Source organism: Drosophila sechellia, chromosome 2L, assembly GCF_004382195.2.
Source record: "Drosophila sechellia strain sech25 chromosome 2L, ASM438219v1, whole genome shotgun sequence".
In the NCBI taxonomy this organism is placed as follows: Eukaryota; Metazoa; Arthropoda; class Insecta; order Diptera; family Drosophilidae; genus Drosophila; species Drosophila sechellia.
In genome coordinates this window covers 16749875-16766208 of record NC_045949.1, presented here as the reverse complement: position 1 = coordinate 16766208, position 16334 = coordinate 16749875, and the positions used below count along the sequence as shown (strand labels likewise).

Below are 16334 nucleotides of genomic sequence, written 5' to 3'. Positions count from 1 at the left end.
AAGGAGTATAAGGGTGCTATGCTCCGTTGTAAAACTCTTAAGGAATTAAAGCAAGAATTCGAAATCTACGAGAGTCTGAATATTGTTGACAAGCCGAATATTCAACCAAAACCAAAGCAAATTACACAAGGTGTAAAAGCAGATCACTGCTTCAACTGTGGTTCGAGGGAACACAAACGAAAGGATTGTACACTTCCTACCAAATGTTTCAGCTGTAATCAAGAGGGCCATATCTCAAGCAAGTGTCCGGAAAAAGTAAACAGCATGCGCATTCACGTTGATAGTGCACGAACAAAGCCAGTAATCATAAATGGGATTATCATCAACTGTCTGGTGGACACAGGATCAGATGTGACCATAATTAAAGAAGCTATATTCAAGAAGATGAAAGATGTTGATTTAAACCGCACTGCAACAGTATTGCGAGGTTTGGGAAATGCCTCAACACAGCCGATTGGATGCTTCAGAGCATTAATCAAGACCGACCAGGTGGAAGCAAGCCACAACGTTTTAGTCGTCCACGATTCTAAATTCAGTTGCGATGGAATAGTGGGACACGATTTTATCAGCAAGTTTCGTCTTATTTGTAGTGCAGAAGGCTATACTTTTCTTGACCTGGAAGCAGATAAAAAACAAGCGGTTGAGTATTCCCAAATGTTTAATATTTGTGAAGAATCTTCTTTTACAGTTGCACCACAATACCGAGAAGACGTTGAACGCATGATAGAGAGAACATACGAAACACCACCCAAGCAGATAAAGCAATGTCCAGTCGAACTCAAAATTATTCCTGATGGCGTGATTAAACCCTTTCGCCATGGACACACCCGACTATCTGAAGAAGAAGCTATAGCTGTAAAGAAGCAGGTAGAGGAATGGGTCGAGCAGTCAATCGTCCGTAAATCTACATCAAATGTTGCCAGTCGCATAGTCGTTGTCAAGAAAAAGGATGGTACCCTACGCGTTTGCGTGGACTATAGAAAATTGAACACCATGGTTCTGATGGATTGTTTTCCGGTACCCATAATGGAGGAGGTGCTTGAAAAACTGCAGAGTGCCAAATGGTTTACAACCATGGACTTACAGAACGGATTTTTTCATGTGGCCGTAGAAGAAGCCAGCAAGCCGTACACAGCATTTGTTACCCGAGAAGGCTTATTCGAGTTTAACAAAGCGCCCTTTGGTTTTAAGAATTCCCCAGCAGCGTTTATACGGTTCGTTCAATTTATTTTTCAAGAACTAATTAATTCCAATATAATGCAGCTATATATGGATGACATAATTGTATATGCCGCTACCCCAGAAGAATGCATGGAAAAGACGGAAATGGTACTTAAGAGAGCTGCAGAATTTGGTCTAAAAATAAAATGGAAGAAGTGCAACTTTATGCAGAGGCGAATTCATTTCCTGGGACATATTATCGAAGGTGGACAAATATGCCCTGGAAAAGAGAAAACATCAGCAGTGAATTCCTTTGGAACACCTCAGAATGTAAAAGCCGTTCAAGGATTTCTGGGTCTCACAGGATTCTTCAGAAAATTCATACCTGGATACGCCCAAATTGCGAGACCACTGACGGACCTATTAAAAAAAGATGCCATTTTCAACATTGGACCAGTAGAGCAGCAGTCGGTGAATAAGCTGAAAGAGATTCTGGTAAACGAACCAGTATTGAGGATCTACTCACGAGAAGCAGAAACCGAACTTCATACAGATGCCTCTAAGGACGGGTTAGGAGCCGTTTTATTGCAGAAGTTCGAAGGCAGTTTTCACCCAGTCTGCTTTTGGAGCAGAAAAACTACAAAAGCCGAATCAAATCGTCATAGTTACTACCTTGAAGTAAAAGCCGCATACTTAGCTCTGAAAAAGTTCAGACACTATTTATTGGGAGTCCCTTTCAAGCTCGTCACGGACTGGGTCGCATTTAAACAGACAACAAAAAAAGCAGATGTCCCAAGAGAAGTTGGCCCATGGATTCTCTATATGCAGGATTTTAATTTTCAACCCGAACATCGTGCAGGAGAAAGAATGAGACACGTTGATTTTTTAAGCCGCCATCCCCAAGCATGCATGATGATAACATCCGAGTTGACAGCACGTATTAAAAAGTCGCAGCAGAACGATGATTCAATTAGAGCAATCCTGGAAATTCTAAAAGATCGTCTATTCCAACCCTACAAGCTAAAAGGTGGCCTGTTGTATAGTATGGTCAATGGCAATGAACTACTGGTTGTCCCTGCACTAATGGAGAGGGAGGTGATTCAAAGCGCACATGAAGTGGGCCATTTGTCGTTGCAAAAGACGATGCATAGCATACAGCAGCAATTTTTTATTCCTCATTTGGAATACAAGGTAAAAAAGCTAATTTCTAACTGTATAAAATGTATCATCCACAGCAAAAAGTTGGGAAAGCAGGAGGGATATCTAAATTGCATAGATAAAGGAGACGCACCGTTGCACACACTACACATCGATCATTTGGGGCCAATGGATTCATCGGCCAAACAGTATAAATACATTCTGGCAACAGTCGATGCGTTTTCAAAGTTTGTCTGGTTATTCCCAACCAAATCAACCGGACAGGTCGAAGTGGTACAAATATGTGCCTGAGGTACAAAAGGCGATCAACTGTCACGTGCATTCATCACTGAAGCTGTCACCATTTGAGGTCATGTTTGGCACCAAGATGTACACCCGAGTTGAGGATCGGTTACTGGAACTGCTCCAAGAAGAAGTGGTCTGTCAATTCAACGAGGACCGCTATGAGATGAGACAGCTGGTAAAACGCAACATCGAGCAGGCGCAGAAGGACTACAAGCGCAATTACGACAAAAAGCGCCGAGCTGAATACAAATACAAAGCAGGTGATCTGGTTGCAATTAAAAGGACCCAATTTGTAGCTGGCCGCAAGATGGCAAGCGGGTATTTAGGTCCATACGAAGTCACAGGAGTCAAAGACAATGGCAGATATGACGTTAAAAAAGCAGCAAACGTCGAAGGACCCAATGTCACATCCACCAGCTGTGACAACATGAAGTTGTGGAAGTACATAGCCGAAAATGCAGACCTATTGTCATCCGGGTCGGATGATGATGATCAGGAGGGCCGAATGTAACATGGAGTAAGGCTGAAGGCTGGCAACAACCCGGTTGGCAGCGCTGTTGAGCAGCAACATGATTGTCGGAAATCGAAGTTATCGACAATCAGTCATCGAAGGAACGATCGCAAGGCAGCAGTGGAGTTGGGTGGAAGTCAGCGTAGCAGTCAGTCGAGTTCTCAGCAGCAGTCGTTCGGTCACAAACTAAGAATACTTTATATAATTACCGCATTTAGAATTAAACTAATAATTAAATTAATAATAATAAACAATCTTACATAAATAAATGCGAATGTATAAGCTCAAATGAGTGTGGGCCCGAGAATCAAATATAAATGGCGCTTTGCTTAATGAAATAAAATGTAAATTTCACTGTCACTGTAAACCACTTAAAAATAAATATGAAAAATTATCACAATATTTAATGAACCAACAGACCAGAAAGCCAAACTCCAACTGATGACGTCAGAGCAGAGGGGACGGGGCGGAAGGGTTTTTAAAATTATCCCTGATATATGACTTTATCTATGCGATGCACACAACTGAACGAGGGGAATCGGGTTAAATGAGCGACTTTTGTTTGCCCACTAGCAATGACAATGAGCAAAAATGGAATTCAAATTGAAAATGAAAAATAATGCAAATAATTGAACTTTTTGCGCATTAATCGAGTTAAAGTTTCGTTTTGCATGAGGAATTTAAAAGTGCGTTAAGAACATTACAAACTGCAGGCCTTTTAAAGGTTTAACGCTGGTTTTTCGGCGAACTTACTTCCTTCCTATGAGTTTCCCGCCTTTCCGCCCTGCCACATGCAAATTTTGACCACTGCTGTTCCTTAAAACACTAAGATAAGTTGAATATAGCCAGTTTAAATTTATAATTTTTCATTTATTTAAAGTACTTTTATAGGCGTTCGTCGTACAATAACAGGATATACTAGTCAATACAGAGTTTTTGAACGCAATTATAGTATAAGGTTCGAAGTAGCAACTCTGCGGTGTGCGGCATTATCAATATGACGAAAGGACATTTAAAATGTTTCCTTCTGAGTAACGTGAATCTGATTGTCAGGGACTTTGACTACAACACGCTGCACTACTTTAATTTAATGTATTAGTACTATGAAAACTACAAGTAGTACCATAGAAACATAAATAAGTTTAATACTTTAAGTAACTAGATATTTTTTTGTCTGCATTTGCCTGGTACTCACAGCTTCTATCCCAACTGGAAACCCTCTTCGGGACAGTGGCATTTTACTTCATTTCTGTGCCTGGTTGAAATCGGTGCAGCACTTGAAATTTTTAAGCTTATGTGGCTTTCAAATGGGGCAAGGCTACGAGAGGGTTAAGGGGCTAGAAGGAGTATTCAGCTCCCCTCTCTGTGTGCTTAGCTAATGGTTCAGTCTAGCTTAGGTACCCCTAAAGGAGATTCCATTCCTAGTCAGAAACATTTGTGGCCTGCATAGCAAAGCCCCCAACCAATAAAAGCACTAAGAGAAATATAGAAATCTCAAAATGCCCTTTAAGTAATAGCTTACATTTGCTAATATTTCATAATGCTAGATTTTCTGTTCCTATATTTTCTCAACAAGAGCGTGTAGATTGGATTTCGAGTGAAATTATAAATGAAATGAGTCAAGAGGAGATTCTTGACTTGAAGTAAATCTGAAGAGAGCCAATTAAAATTCAGCTTTTCTTATCAGCTGAACTGTATATTTTAACTTAAAAGCATTTATCAATACGAAACTGTCTTACAGCATTGTTACCCATCGATGGCCTTCAAAGTAGGCTCTCTCCACCAAGCTGAATTTACGTGTGATAACTTCACGCGCAGCTGTCATAAAAAATTCGCGCAAGAGAAATGTTTTCGGCCTGGCCCAAAGGGAGTGGATAAGGTGGTGGGGGTAGGGTTAAGGGCACACTCATAAATTAATACGAAATACACTTAAACAAGAACAGCAAGAGAACGAGAAAAAAGGAGGGGAGAAACTTTTGTACTCATTGATTTATAGCGTTAATATTTCTGCTTTAATGCATCAAATAAATTAAATTGTCTTACGCACCTTTCAGCAGTCGAAGCTGGGAAAACTTTGATGCCACTTCGGGGCAGGGTACGTGTCTAACAGGGCATTATTTCCAGCAAAAGAAAAGAGCGAGCAGCAAATGCATAACTTCGATTTTGTAAAAACAAATAAATATTCATAAAAAATTATTCTTTTCTCTCCCCCTCACACGCTGCTGTCTCCCTCTTTCGTATTCCAGTCTTCGAAAAAAGCACTTTGCGGATCTTCAGTCGCCGCCGCTGTTTTGCATACTGAAGGAAAAAGTATGGGCAAAAGGCGTTTGAATTATAAATATTCATTTATGCTAAGCAAGGTGTTCGTGGGCGGGAGCAGTGGGCTCTGGGCGGGAATTTCTCCAGGTGTACTCGGGGGCGTTACCTTCGTCACGCCAGTTGCCTCCCCGCTTCGTTTTTTTTTTTTTGGCTGCTCCTTTCACTTCTGTTTCTGTCTTGGCCTCTTTACCAACAGGTCGTATGATTGATTTAATTACGGTGTGAAGCGTGCTATTTTCAGCCATAGCAGCAGTCTTCTTATTTTTATGTTGGGAAGAGTAAATATGCCTCATATAGACTTCTGTTCTTAGCTACATTATATAATTGAAATAAAATTCGTTCGTTATTCAGCAATTTTGAATCAAGAACAATCAAGCTAATAAAACAAAAAAAAAACTAAATTATTCAATTATGTACAAAAATTATGCATTAAATCTAATATTTAAACTTCCTAATTGAAGACTTCTTGTAAGGGAATTTTTTGGTATTTTCAGACATGCCCCACTTATCGCTTATCTGTGCTTTAGTAATCTAGGTAGGTCATTAAACTCGCTGCTCCCCCTTCCTTTTGCCAACGGATTGCTTATCGCGAAACAGCCAAATGTTTGCAATTTATGGTCGCTGCTCATTGTTGCTGCCTTCACCGCTGCCATTTTACCACTCCGTTGTTAATGCCGAATGAAAAGCTCAGCTAAGCGCCAACGCCCGCATCTACACATAATTTCCGTTTTCCTTTGTGGCGCCCACAGCATCGGATGGGCAAAATGGGGGCGTGGCACAAGGGAAACAAACAAGCGGCAGTCGTACTTCATGTAATCAACATTTTAATTGCGGAAACGGAACTCACACACACGCGGAGTATCTGTAACACATTACGCATACGCAATGTATGCTTCACTCTGTTTTGGCCGCCGTTGTGTTTTTTTTTCTGCTTTCCATCACATTTCCGTCCTAGGGACTTTTTCTGGCCCACTCTCTCTGGCAATCGCAAATCTAGTTCCCTCTCTTTTTCGCAGGAATTCATTACATCAAATATAAAGAAAGTTTTAGGCAATTTGCCAGAAGTCCTGGGAAAAGAGAAGAGCAGCTAAAACCCATTTCCTCCCGCACCACCAAGGAAAAAAGGAAAATACTATATACCCACTTAAACGCTGCAGCATAGCTGCATGCAGGTAGCCCAAATCTACTTAGCTGATGGTGGTCGCCCGGAGGGAAAAGCTAAAAAGGGGAGGTGACTAGGTAAACGTAAACGAATTTGCGAATATTCAGCAGCCGTGGCAGCAACATCAAACTAAGCTATGGCATGAAAAATGGCTTCGAATTGAAAGTACTCTACAAAGCAATACAACTTAATCAACTAATTACTATTTTTTCACTTCACATTCTAAAAGAACTGGACTATTTTTATATATATGGTATAAATATAATTTATGTAAGTGGTGCAAACCCCCATGAAAACAAATTTTAATTAAACACCTAATTGTATCCGTTGGCAGGTAAGAATATTATATTTAGAGGGTACTTTGGGTACATGTCGATAATTCGATTAGCGAAAAATGGCCATCAGGATATTTATGGTTGAAAATATTTGTCCATTTTATTTTTGGAAAATCTTTCCACTTTACTTCCTGGTCAATTAGGCTAGTCTGTCAGTACCCAACGACAACTTGCTACCCCATCCCCTATAGAGACAGATATCCTTCAGACCGCTCCCTTCAGTCCTGCAACTGCTTGCCACCTTACTTTCAGCACAGCTTGCCTTACAGATGGCAAGTCAGTTTGCCGAAACACTTGAGCGACAATGCCAGGCGCCACAGCTCGTAGCTAAGCAATGCAGACGAAAGCCCAAAAGCCTGGAACCTTGATCCCCGCGGGTCCCTTATCCAGGCCGGCCTGTACTTCCGAGTCCTTCTCACTAGTTTCTTCTATTTTTTATGGCTGCATCAACAGAAGCAGCAGGGGCAGCAGCAGACATGATAAATTCTCTTTAGTATGCGGCATACATGAGTGATGATATTAACCAACAACATGCAGCTTCCTCGAGGGTAAAAGTGAGAAACACGATAGACAGCCCAAAAAGGAATCGCTTGAATCTGTCTTTCCTTTTCCGGCCATCCATTCGAAACAGATATGATGTCATGGATTAAAACGCTAAGTTATGAAACGATTTTGCAAACAAATCAGTTATAGTTTTAATTTTTTAAGATGCCTTTTATCTAAATATCAAACACTTTCGTTTTCGTTGCGTCGAAGCTCTCGTTTTTTTCCAATATTTATTTTTTAGTTCTTTCTCGTTTCCTTGTTTTATTTTGAGCTTTGTTATTAACCCCACCATGAGTATAATTCAAAGAACCTCATTTTCACGGGCATCGGTATACTCCACAGACAACGAACCAACATCGAGAATAGGATCAACAGTCTTGATTGGTAATGATATCGCTATAGAGGAAAAAACCGAGGAGACCTTAGTCGCAAAAAAAGAACTAGTAAGACGCCCAAAAAGATCAAAAGCTCAAAGGATTACAAAGACAGTGGTAGAAAATAAACCACGTAAAGTGGTTAAAAAGCCTCAAAAGACGGTTCCATCCCAAGCCATTTTACCAACGATCGTAAAGAGCCAGAAATCTTTGGTAAGCTCTAAAGAAACGTCACGGAAATTCACTCTCCGTGATCGTTTCTCTAGAAATTACCCTTTGGACTCTCCTGGAAATCGGTCTAGTGTCATGTCTGTGGGATCAAACACCTCCGTTTTATCCAGAGCTTCCACAAGTTCGCGAAGATCTAGAACCAGGACCAGCAGTAATAAGCTACCCACAAACAAAAGTGGATTCTGGGGTCCTTATAGAATATTTGTTTTAAAACCTAAGAAGCCTCAAACTGCTGAAATAGTACAGAATTACCTGACAGATACTTACAATGTACAGGTACATATAGTCGAATCATCAGAGTCCTTAAATTCAATACGTTTTAACACCCCTTCGGATTCTGATTCAAAAAGAGCGTTAACTAGTATTTTATCGGAATCCGATACTGAAATAGAGCTTACTGTATCGGACCAAGAAAGTGATGTCGAAGAGCCGGAGGATAAGAAACAATCCGAAAGATTAAGGTTTTTGGAAATATTTGGTAGTCTACCTGATATAAACAACCTTTCTGCTAGTGACAGTGTTGAAAGTATACAGTTTACCAAAGAGAAGGAAAAAGTTTTACCAGTGGTCAAGAGTGACAGAGATCAGAAAGAATCGGACTCATTCGCAGATCTCCAAGTGGAAGATGAGTACATCGAATTTCTAGACCAAAAAACCCACAGTCTAGAGATCAGTAGCGAATCTGTAATCGAATCTGACGAGGAAATCTATAATGATATTGTGCCAGAAGAAAGCCAAGATAAAGATATAAGTGACCATTTGCTTAGTATCCAGATCAGGTCGACAATCTTCGATGATTCCTCATCGGATTTGTTTAATGAGATTCATATGACTAATGTAGCGATGGTTGAGCAGTTCCTCAGCGGGCTAATAAATGAAGTGGTCAAGTATGATGAAAGTACTTCCGTCCGATTGAGACGACTGCTAGACAAAGAAAAAATGCTGGAGGAGCTGTATCTACTGGTTATCGACTATCAATGCGAAATGCATCGCAATCAGGTTCTCGAGAGGAGCGTCTCAGATTACTATGTAAGGCGTAAGGAGTTTTCCTTGGTCAGCGATGACAAGCAAATCGACACGATTAACCGCGAAAGGCTGATGTCTGCTCTGATAGAGCTTGATAATCGTTTGGAGCAAGTTAAGCTGACTGAGGAGTTAAGTGCTAAACAAGTCAAAGCTTTGATCGAAAAGGAGGCAGAAGCCCGAGCTTTGGATGCCCAGATATTAGCCAAATTTGAAGCGAAGGTCAGGGAAACCCTTTGCAAGGACGAACTTGATCGTATAACAATTGTCGTGAATGACCTCCTCAAAAAAATGAACAAGGCTCGCGATGAAACATCCGAAGTACGGGAGGAATTGCTTTTGGTTCAGCATCGTTTGCAGGCCCTAAAGAACGTGAGAGCTAATGGTGTTTTCGGATTTAATTATTTATTTATTTTCTTTTTTTTAGAGATCCCAAAAATTGGAAAATCTTGGAGGTGGACTCCGCGTCCTGGAATATATTTCTAATCAAGCCCGGAACAACGCTCTGAGGCTTAAAATTAAAGGTAGGTCTTTATAAATAATTTAGAATTTAATTTAACACATTTAATTGCTTGATTTTACAAATTATTTTATCATTAAATAAAGAAATTTTCTGTATATATATCTTATGTTATAAAATACTCCGTAATTTGTGTTTTTAATTACAGAAAAGGAAATAGAACTTAAGCGGTTTCGCGACCGCAAAACCTATGATGTCCATGCGATGGCCCACTTGAAGAACAAGCAGAAAATAAACGAGGAGCTGCTGAATAATATGAAATCAAAGCTAAAAACGCAGCAGAAGCTTGAAAAGGACCTCAGAGCTCGTCATTACAGGGAAATGGTAAAGCACGACTGGGTGAAGAAAAGGATTCTCAAACTCAAAAGAGCCGGCTGTTTGATGCATTATCCGGATTTGTTGCTGGACTACGATGCAACCGTGAATCATGTGCGGAGAAAGCGATTAATGGTCAGGAAACTCCGCCAAGAACACCTTCGCCTCGAGGAAAGGATATCAGAGGTGGACACCCATATCAAGACGATAAACAAGTCCCTCAGAACCAAACTTAGTTTTGCCTCCGTGTCCTTAAGTCGGCTAAGTAACAAGAGCCTCAGTGGAATAAGAAGGTAGCATTTTCTAGGGGTCAATTTCTGTATTTCTTTATGTTCATTTATAATACATAAGATAGATGCACAATAACGACTCATAGTTCGATGTATAGTTCTTGAAAGTCAAGTTTGATTAGTTTGGACTTGCATACTTCACAACTATTCTGATATCGCCAAATTTAACTGTTGGCGGTTTTAATTTGCAGGGAAATTCACTTCCAGCAGCCGTCAGAGACACATGCGCAGGACCTCTATTCACTTTTTCACTGAATGGTGCATCCGAAGCCACGCAGCAGGACATGTCCTGGCTACTGTCATAAAAAGTAGTGCTAAAAAGTAATCAAGCACTTTACTTAATTTTTATCTAGTTAAATACCATACTCTGCAGTCAAATTCGTACATAACTATTAGGCAAACTTATAAGATGGCAACAATATGCATAAATTTATGTTGGGTGTTTAGAGTACCAAGCTTGGGGCTCAGAAAGTTTTGTGAAGCACTGTATAAAACATATGTAAGGCAAAGCCATGTTTTGCATCTTTTGGCAGCTGCCATATATCTTAGTTTCTGGGCCCTACAACAAAACTACGAAAACATTGAATACATAGTCGCCACACAGCCGTATATCTATAGGTGCAACCACTGGGAGCGTATTAGTCAGTGGTGAATTGGAAGTAGCATCTAAGGATGAGCCAAGCAAAACGCAGATGAGCCGGTGGATGGGGCAGGAGGCGTCTGGTGGGGCGTGGTGGTGCGTGGAGGTAAAAGGGATTAGGTTGGGAAAAGGGGATTCTCGGAGTCTGTCCAGGCTGAAGTCCGTGTCTGGCTTGGCCTGCTCCTTGGTATGCACATTTCATGTTGCACTTAAAAACAAAAAACGAACAGGTATGTTCGAGGCAAGGTTGTCGAGTGGGGGTCTTTCGGTGGGGTGGTGATGCTGGCACACACAAACATGTGGCGAAAACTAATAGCAAAAAAGAGGAAGCACCAGTAGCATCAGCACCCAGCAAAAACCGAACCAAAACCAACCGAGTCGGGTTAATGGCAAAGGTGCTGATGCTGCTGCTCCAGCTGAATTTGCAGCACCCTTTGACCCCGAACTAAGCAGCCCTGGCCCATGGCTCCCCATCTCCCACCCAAAACCTTCCTTTACTGGAGTTTTTTTTTTTTATTTTGTAACCAACATTAGGGGGAACACAGGTGCATGCTTACACTGTGAGAAATATTGACTTATATATTTTAAAAGTTTTATAAAATATGTAAGTTTACATATGCTCTTTACAGTGATCTCTTATATAGTACTAGTGTATTTTAATTTTATAATGATGACTTAAAAAGTCATCACAAACTATGGAGTATGAGATGGTATTTTTAGCAGAGCTGTAGAATTTTAAATTCACCAAGCTTTTATATTGTTTAGCTATTTTTCAGTGTATAGATTTTGGTAAGGGTGTCCTTATGTGTGTTTTTAGCACGCATGTTCCAAGCGCTTATCGCCATCGTCGGCTGCTGTTAAGAGGGGTTAGAAAAGTTGGATTTTTTTAGACGGACTCGTGCGGGCTAAAGAGTTAAAGGGACTTGCACAGGTAAGGTGGAATAGTTCAAGAAGGATGGAGCGGCATTCTTGGCAAGCAAGATGAAATTTCGTTAGTTAAATTCGATTTTGCACTTGAGCCGCTTGCAGGCCAGCTAATGCAGAGAAGCGACCTTCTGCCAATTTTTTTTTCATTTTTTTTACCACTTTGCTCTTCTGGTAAAACCAACTTTGGCCTAGCTGGCCAAGTGGAAGCTAAGAAAAAAAGCTAGAAACTAAAGCTAATGCGCTTAGGGAAATCGTTGAAAAACAAGACGGGAGACTAAGACTTTTGTTTGTCCGTCAATTCGATGAATAATTAACACAACCTAAATTTTTATAAGCATAAGCAAGTGCTTATTTAAAATTCAATACATTAATAATGTATATCACAATAATAAGAAGTTATTTCAAAAATTGATATAATATATTCTATTGAATTCTCCTAGATGATTTTTGCCGTTGTTACAATTTTGGTTTCACAACTTTACGATTGACCCTCTGTATGTAACATAATCTTGACGGCGGCATACTTTTGCCCACTGAAAGCAATCTGAGGTACTCAGCGACACACTCACACACTGACAGGAAGACACACAAATGCATTTATGTTGGACATATGCGGTGCAAGTCGGAATGTGCCTCTTCAATCCGCAATTTGGTGGAACGGAAGGCGGGGCTAAATAGCTACATATCTATGGCCCGGCATCTATAAGCCAATTTCCGCTGCTCTACATCCGCTGCCAACGCATCCGCCACTGGCGTTCCTGCTTTGCATTATATAATGCTGTAGTTTCAGCAAATGTCGCGCTCAATTAACGCAGTTAGGTATTTTTGGAGCATTTCCCTTGCACTGCATATCCCTTCCTGACAGCGAAATGCAGATGATTATCCTGCTGCTGTAAGTGTTTTCGCTGTAGTGAGAGTTACAGGAGTGGGGAAACGGGGTAGAATGGTTACAATGCGTGGGAAATTGAAACACTAAAAAGAAGGAATGGTAATATTAAAGCAAATGGACACCTCTCTTCAATCACATATAAAATTATAAGTACTAAGTAGAGTTAACTTATAAACAAATTAATAAAATTAAGTTACAATTGTTTCTCTGTACTACTGAAAACCCAAAGAACAAAACATTAAGTTGTTCCTTATAACAACCGTATTTCACAAGGAAATGACGTAGTCATAAACATTTGTCACTCACTGTCAGCCGCAAATTTGATTAAGCTGCGCAGCGATTTATGCTTAGAAATTATTTATAAATAAATCTAGCTAACTATTGCCTGCAGCTCGCGGTGGCTTCGTCAGCAGGACGAAGAAGAACGTCAGCCCTTTCTTTCGGCTGCCACGCCCCCTCTGGCCTCCTCGTGGTGCATGCCACTTAAAGCGTGCCGCACAAACCCTCTAGCACACACATATAAACACGGAGCGGAGCATTTTGAGTAATAAACTCATTTCATATGCTGACTGCTTTTTCATTTCAAAACTTTTTTCTCGCTCTTTCACTCTTTTGGTTTTCCTGTTGTTTGCCTCTTGTTAGCGGGAAACGGGGTAAAAGGATATGGGGGCAACTTCTACAGCAGGGTCAAATGATATACGAGTATGAGCTGTGTTCCCTTTTTTCCAACTCCAGTTCGCAACCCTTTTTTTCATCCTTTTTTTCCTTAGCTTTGGCTGGAGAGTTTCTGGAGTTTCGGTTGTTGTTTCGTTTCGCTTGAAACTTGCAACTTGCATGGGAAATATTAAATATGCATACGCTAAATGCAGTCGACTGCGGCATCCGTGACTGCAACTGCTCCCGTTCCTGTTATTGTTGCTGTTTATGTAGTTTTTTATACGTGGTAATAGGTGAGCTTAGAGGGTATATTATTTCTTGTTGTTCTTTACTGTAGTCTATAGAATTGTATTTTATAGTTTCATGATTAAAATTAATATAATGATTACTCCATATATATCTTATTATATACTATACTATATATACTTCACTTGTTTGTTATAAATATTTTTTGAACAACAAATTGCTAAGTTTATTAATTTACTACTTATTGAAACGGTATTATTTAGAGTAGCCGAAATTCGAAATATCCATCATAATTTGCTGTTGCCAGGACCGCGCTAAATGTAGGTGAAACAGGCTGTCAAAAGGCCTGACACCGCTGTAATGAAATTTGCACAGACCACGTCGACGGCCATTGCCGCATTCGTCCTTTGGCACCATCGCCAACCTATGCTCACCTCATCCCACCTTTAGTTTTTACATATATCGCACTAAACTCAGTTGAGTGACATTTTAATAAAGTGCTCACTTGTTCAATTAAATGCCTGAGGCTTTGTACGATAAAGAAAATAATGGCGGAATCGCAAAAAAATAAAGTGCAAAAGCAGACAAACAGTCAGTCAGTATGTCAGGGGGGCCACGTGGCGTATACGTAATATTCAAACTGCATTCTACCAATGTCTTTTGTCTGTCATTCAATTGTGTTTAGAGCTAACAAGAGATGGATCTCATGGATGGGTGTCCGGATGAATGGCTCGAATGACGGGTCGATGGATAGATGGATGGTAGATGGTAGGTTATGTCAGTGCATTAGCTCTGGGGTGGCGGAGTAATGACAGTTCTTGGGGTCATGACACATCGGGATGCATTTAACTTTGTAGGGTGCTCAGCAATTACTTGATGGGAATTCAAATAGGCAGCTTATCAGTTGACACTACTGGACAACCCAATGTTAGTTACACTTATTAAGGTGCAACTACATTATCATTTTTGAATTACTAGGCTATTAAATAATTAGGCTATATAACACTTTTTGAGCTTTAACATTGGAAAAGTTTAATACAAATGCATTTCTAAACGTTATCCTCTGTATTGGTCATTATTTAGATCTGGAAAATAAATAAACAGCAACAGATGAAATCTAAATTAGAGAAGAAGCGATTCTGGAAGTACATTTTTCTGTGGAAAAAAAATTAAAAAGCTGCCAAGAACATGGATATTGGAAGGCTGTTCTAAGTGCCAAAGTTGCTGCAATAACCGAGAGTCAACTCTAAAGTTAAAACTGCAAGTGAAATTCAAAAACTTTTACCTTCGCCCCTTCGACAACAGCAAATATCCTGCAGAATTTGGGGAAAAAAAAACCGAACGGGCTATCAAGTATGAAAATTGGCACATCAAGGGCTTTAAGCGACAGTCGTTTATCTCGGGCACATGTTGGATCGCTTTCCGGATATACACAGATATATAGATGTGCATGCATTAGCCAGCAGACACGATGCGACAAGGAAAGCGATTCGCATTGCAAGCCAAATAAATTCTTTGCCACAATGCGAGAAGTGCACATGTGCCAAAGAGGTGCAGGCATTCGAGGACAAATCAATCAGGTAAGAATTACCTTAGCAATATGTATTTTATTTATTTTAAAAACAAAACAAATTATCGCTTAAAAATGCATGTATAAAAATAGGTGTGGAAGAAGCCATATGCAATATTTTTTAAGGATCAGTGGTTGCATAAATTTGATTCTGCCAAAGCATAAACGGCTTATTTCCTCGCAACAACTAAAAGATTTCCGCTCGGAATAAATACATTTTTGAAACGTTTCCTGCAAACGAGTTTTTGGATCTGCATGCCAAAGTGGGTTAATTGCCGTTTTACCTCTAACCTTTTACGTAAAAGATCTATGGGTTCTCTCGGGAGTATAATTTTTATAATTGGTAACACTTTCATTATAAAATTTTTTTTATGAGTGGGCGCGAAAACTATATTTTTAAAATTGCACAACTTTTTAAAATTGGTGCCCAACATTTTTAAGTAATTTAAATGCTTTTCCTAAACTAAATTACTTTCAATGTGGAAGAAATAAAATTAATTGCACATTCTAATTTTGTTGGCAATTTTATGGCGCAGCAATGAAAATAAGCCATAAAATCGAGCATAATAAGAACGAAGGCCAAAATAGACACCCAAGGGGAGTGAAATTGGGGGAGAAAGCCAGTTGGGAGGCGCATATTCTAATCACCCGAGTCACGCAAATGTCAATGCTGCTGTCAAAGTGTCAATGAAATGTTCAATGGAAATAAAATGCGCAAATAATAGGAAAACCAAGGCGAACAGCAAAAGGCATTCGCAAAAGGAAAAAGGGAAGGGCGGCGGAAAAGTGGGCGGGATGAGCAGAAGAAAGTTGCGAAAAGCACAAGAAACTTTGTCAGTTTGCGCTGCTTTCTCTTCTCGGTTATTGAAAATTTGGCTTATATGGAAATGCCGCGGAACATTACGCTTATTCTTCTTTCGCTCTGCTTTCTACGGCTTCTTTTTAATTTCATATTGCTTTAATTTTTTCCAATTTTTTAAGTCCCTAAGAGGACATTTTAATTAATGAATAATAAATAGAACAAAAGAATGAAAGAATTCATTCCTGAAAGTGTCATACATTTTTAATATTCTTATAAACAATACAAGATCAATTAAAAGGTTTCTTTTCCTTCTCATAACTTAATTATTCCAAAAAATGTAATCTATACTTTAAAAATCGTTTAAAATAATGAA

The 16334-nt window shown here is 39.8% G+C and overlaps 1 protein-coding gene across 2 annotated transcripts; it reads left to right on the top strand.

Annotated features, from left to right (window-relative positions):
- The first annotated feature begins 7644 nt into the window (after positions 1-7644).
- On the top strand, positions 7645-15163 carry LOC6614459 (calponin homology domain-containing protein DDB_G0272472). 2 transcript variants are annotated; one of them, XM_032727590.1, is made up of 4 exons: positions 7645-9477; positions 9533-9629; positions 9774-10233; positions 14673-15163. In XM_032727590.1, the coding sequence occupies exons 1-4, from the start codon at positions 7768-7770 to the stop codon at positions 14683-14685; spliced, it is 2280 nt and encodes a 759-aa protein (XP_032583481.1). In that variant the 5' UTR covers positions 7645-7767; the 3' UTR covers positions 14686-15163. The 2 variants fall into 2 exon arrangements, with proteins under 2 accessions (XP_032583481.1, XP_032583482.1); XM_032727591.1 differs by lacking the exon at positions 14673-15163 and having other exon boundaries at positions 9774-10300.
- The last annotated feature ends 1171 nt before the right edge of the window (positions 15164-16334 follow it).

Excerpts from the sequence above, each read along its gene's own strand:
- LOC6614459 (XM_032727590.1), top strand. The coding sequence starts at position 7,768 with ATGAGTATAATTCAAAGAACCTCATTTTCACGGGCATCGGTATACTCC. Across the intron at positions 9,478-9,532 it reads GTTTGCAGGCCCTAAAGAAC|AGATCCCAAAAATTGGAAAA; the intron begins GTGAGAGCTAAT and ends TCTTTTTTTTAG. Across the intron at positions 9,630-9,773 it reads TCTGAGGCTTAAAATTAAAG|AAAAGGAAATAGAACTTAAG; the intron begins GTAGGTCTTTAT and ends TTTTAATTACAG.